The following is a 1,654-nucleotide window of genomic DNA, read 5'->3' as shown; positions in this document are numbered from 1 at the left end:
TAGGCTGGGATGGCCGGAATTGTGACACTGCTCCGAAGCAAGACATTTCCACTGACAGGATTTATTTTTCCCCGGCTCCAACTACAGGCACTGAAAGGTATTATACCTCCTGTCAATGGTTCAAAGGAGAAGCAAAATAAATAAATAACCACACACAGTCGTAATCTGGCTGAGCAAATGGAACCCTCTCCCCTCAACCAGCACTAGCCCTCGGGGTCCGGGTCTTTCGCGTGCTTTGACCAATAGGTCGCCTCATATGCCTCGTTGGGGCTAAATGGTTCAGGACTCTAGGTCACCCAAGCGTCATCTCACTACATATTGTATAGCCCCAGCCCTCTGTGCCGCGGGCGGCCGGAGCCTGCCGGGCTGTCAGTGCCCCTGCGGCCGTCGGGACCCGCGCTCCGAGCCCTCTGAATGGAGACGTCCCCGGCCCGTGGGGCGCGCGCCGCCCGTCCCGCTTCACCTCCGCGGCGTTATTGTTCCGCGCTGGCGGCCGAGCGCCAACCGCAGGCCCGAGCCGCCACCTCCGACGCAGTGAGGACTTCATTAGTAACCCGAGCGTTCAGAGATCACACAAGTCTCGATCCTTCAAGGAAGGCTCCGCTCGCCCGCCACTCTCTAAAGCGCTCGCTGGACACCAAAGGCTGCACTCCCCACTCTAAAACCCAACTCCGGCCGCAGCTTTCCCCAGCAGAGGCGAGCACCCTGAGGAGGAGACAGCAGAGGAGGAGAGTGGGAGAGGGGTGATCTGACCCGTCTGGGGTCCTAGAGAACTGGCTTGCCGGCCGTCCTTTCTCCCCTGCCTTCCCCGGCCGCTCGCTCCCACCGAACTGCACACAGGAGAAACCCCGCTCCGTTGGAGGACGGCCCCGGGCGCGCGGCTGCAGGCGACCCCGAGCAGCCCCACGGGCCGCCCGCCGCCCGCCAGCCGGGCTGGAGAAGACCGAGCGCTGAGGGGGCGGGGAGCCGCCGGGGGAGGGTCGCCTGGCGCCGGAGGCGCGGCCGATAACCCCGCTGACGAGCCGGCTCGTTCAGGTAGACAGCTAAATAAATAAGTCAGAACAAACTTTGCTTTTCTGTCACCTTACCTTCCTTCGCAGCCTGTGCCTCCCCCGTGTGTGCAAAGCGGAGAAGCCAGATGTAGCATAAAATAATCCATGAAGGGTGCCGAGTTTGAAAAACCATGGTGCATGAGCAGGTTTTATTTTAGGTTTCAGTTATCTTGAGTCGTAGCTTTTTTAAATGCTGTTTGCTCCGAAGTGGGCTGTTTTGTTTTGGTTTTTTTATTGCGCTCCTCGCATCTATTATGCCTTCTCGGTCCCCGGCTGGCTGCTCCACGTTTAGCTTTTTTATTTCCCACCCCCCTCAGGTTCGTTCGCACCGTGTTTGCTGCCTGCAAGTCTCCGACTGCAGACCGGCCGCTTGCTCCACACTCCAATAATATCAATTAGGAAGAGGGGGCGGGGCTACGTGCCTTGAGCCTCCGCCACTCCAGCTGAGTGGCAGGCGCAGCCGGCCTGCTAGGCAGCGATTCCCAGGGCTAGGGGGCGTATCCCGGTGGAGAGGCCGCCTCGGCCTCGGGGGTGTGGTCTGGAGCGCTGGCCAATCCGCGCCGAGCGGAGTCAGGTTGCCAGTCCAGGATTCCCTCCAGGTT

The 1,654-nt window shown here is 60.5% G+C and overlaps 1 protein-coding gene across 3 annotated transcripts in view; it reads right to left on the bottom strand.

Annotated features, from left to right (window-relative positions):
• The window catches only part of EPHA7 (EPH receptor A7), a 281,251-nt gene extending 279,812 nt beyond the window's left edge, over positions 1-1,439 (bottom strand). For 2 of the 3 annotated variants that reach the window (XM_006881208.1, XM_006881210.1), the window contains exon 1: positions 1,089-1,439. In XM_006881208.1, coding sequence (XP_006881270.1) covers positions 1,089-1,185 — 97 coding nt within the window. In that variant the 5' untranslated portion in view covers positions 1,186-1,439. The remainder of the gene's footprint in view (positions 1-1,088) is intronic. The other variant, XM_006881209.1, reaches the window with a different exon arrangement.
• Between the last annotated feature and the right edge of the window lie 215 nt (positions 1,440-1,654).

This window comes from Elephantulus edwardii, unplaced genomic scaffold, assembly GCF_000299155.1.
Source record: "Elephantulus edwardii isolate Elephantulus edwardi_28Jun2011 unplaced genomic scaffold, EleEdw1.0 scaffold00013, whole genome shotgun sequence".
NCBI lineage: Eukaryota > Metazoa > Chordata > Mammalia > Macroscelidea > Macroscelididae > Elephantulus > Elephantulus edwardii.
Note: the sequence above shows the minus strand (reverse complement) of the source record. Positions and strands in the feature narration are given on the sequence as shown.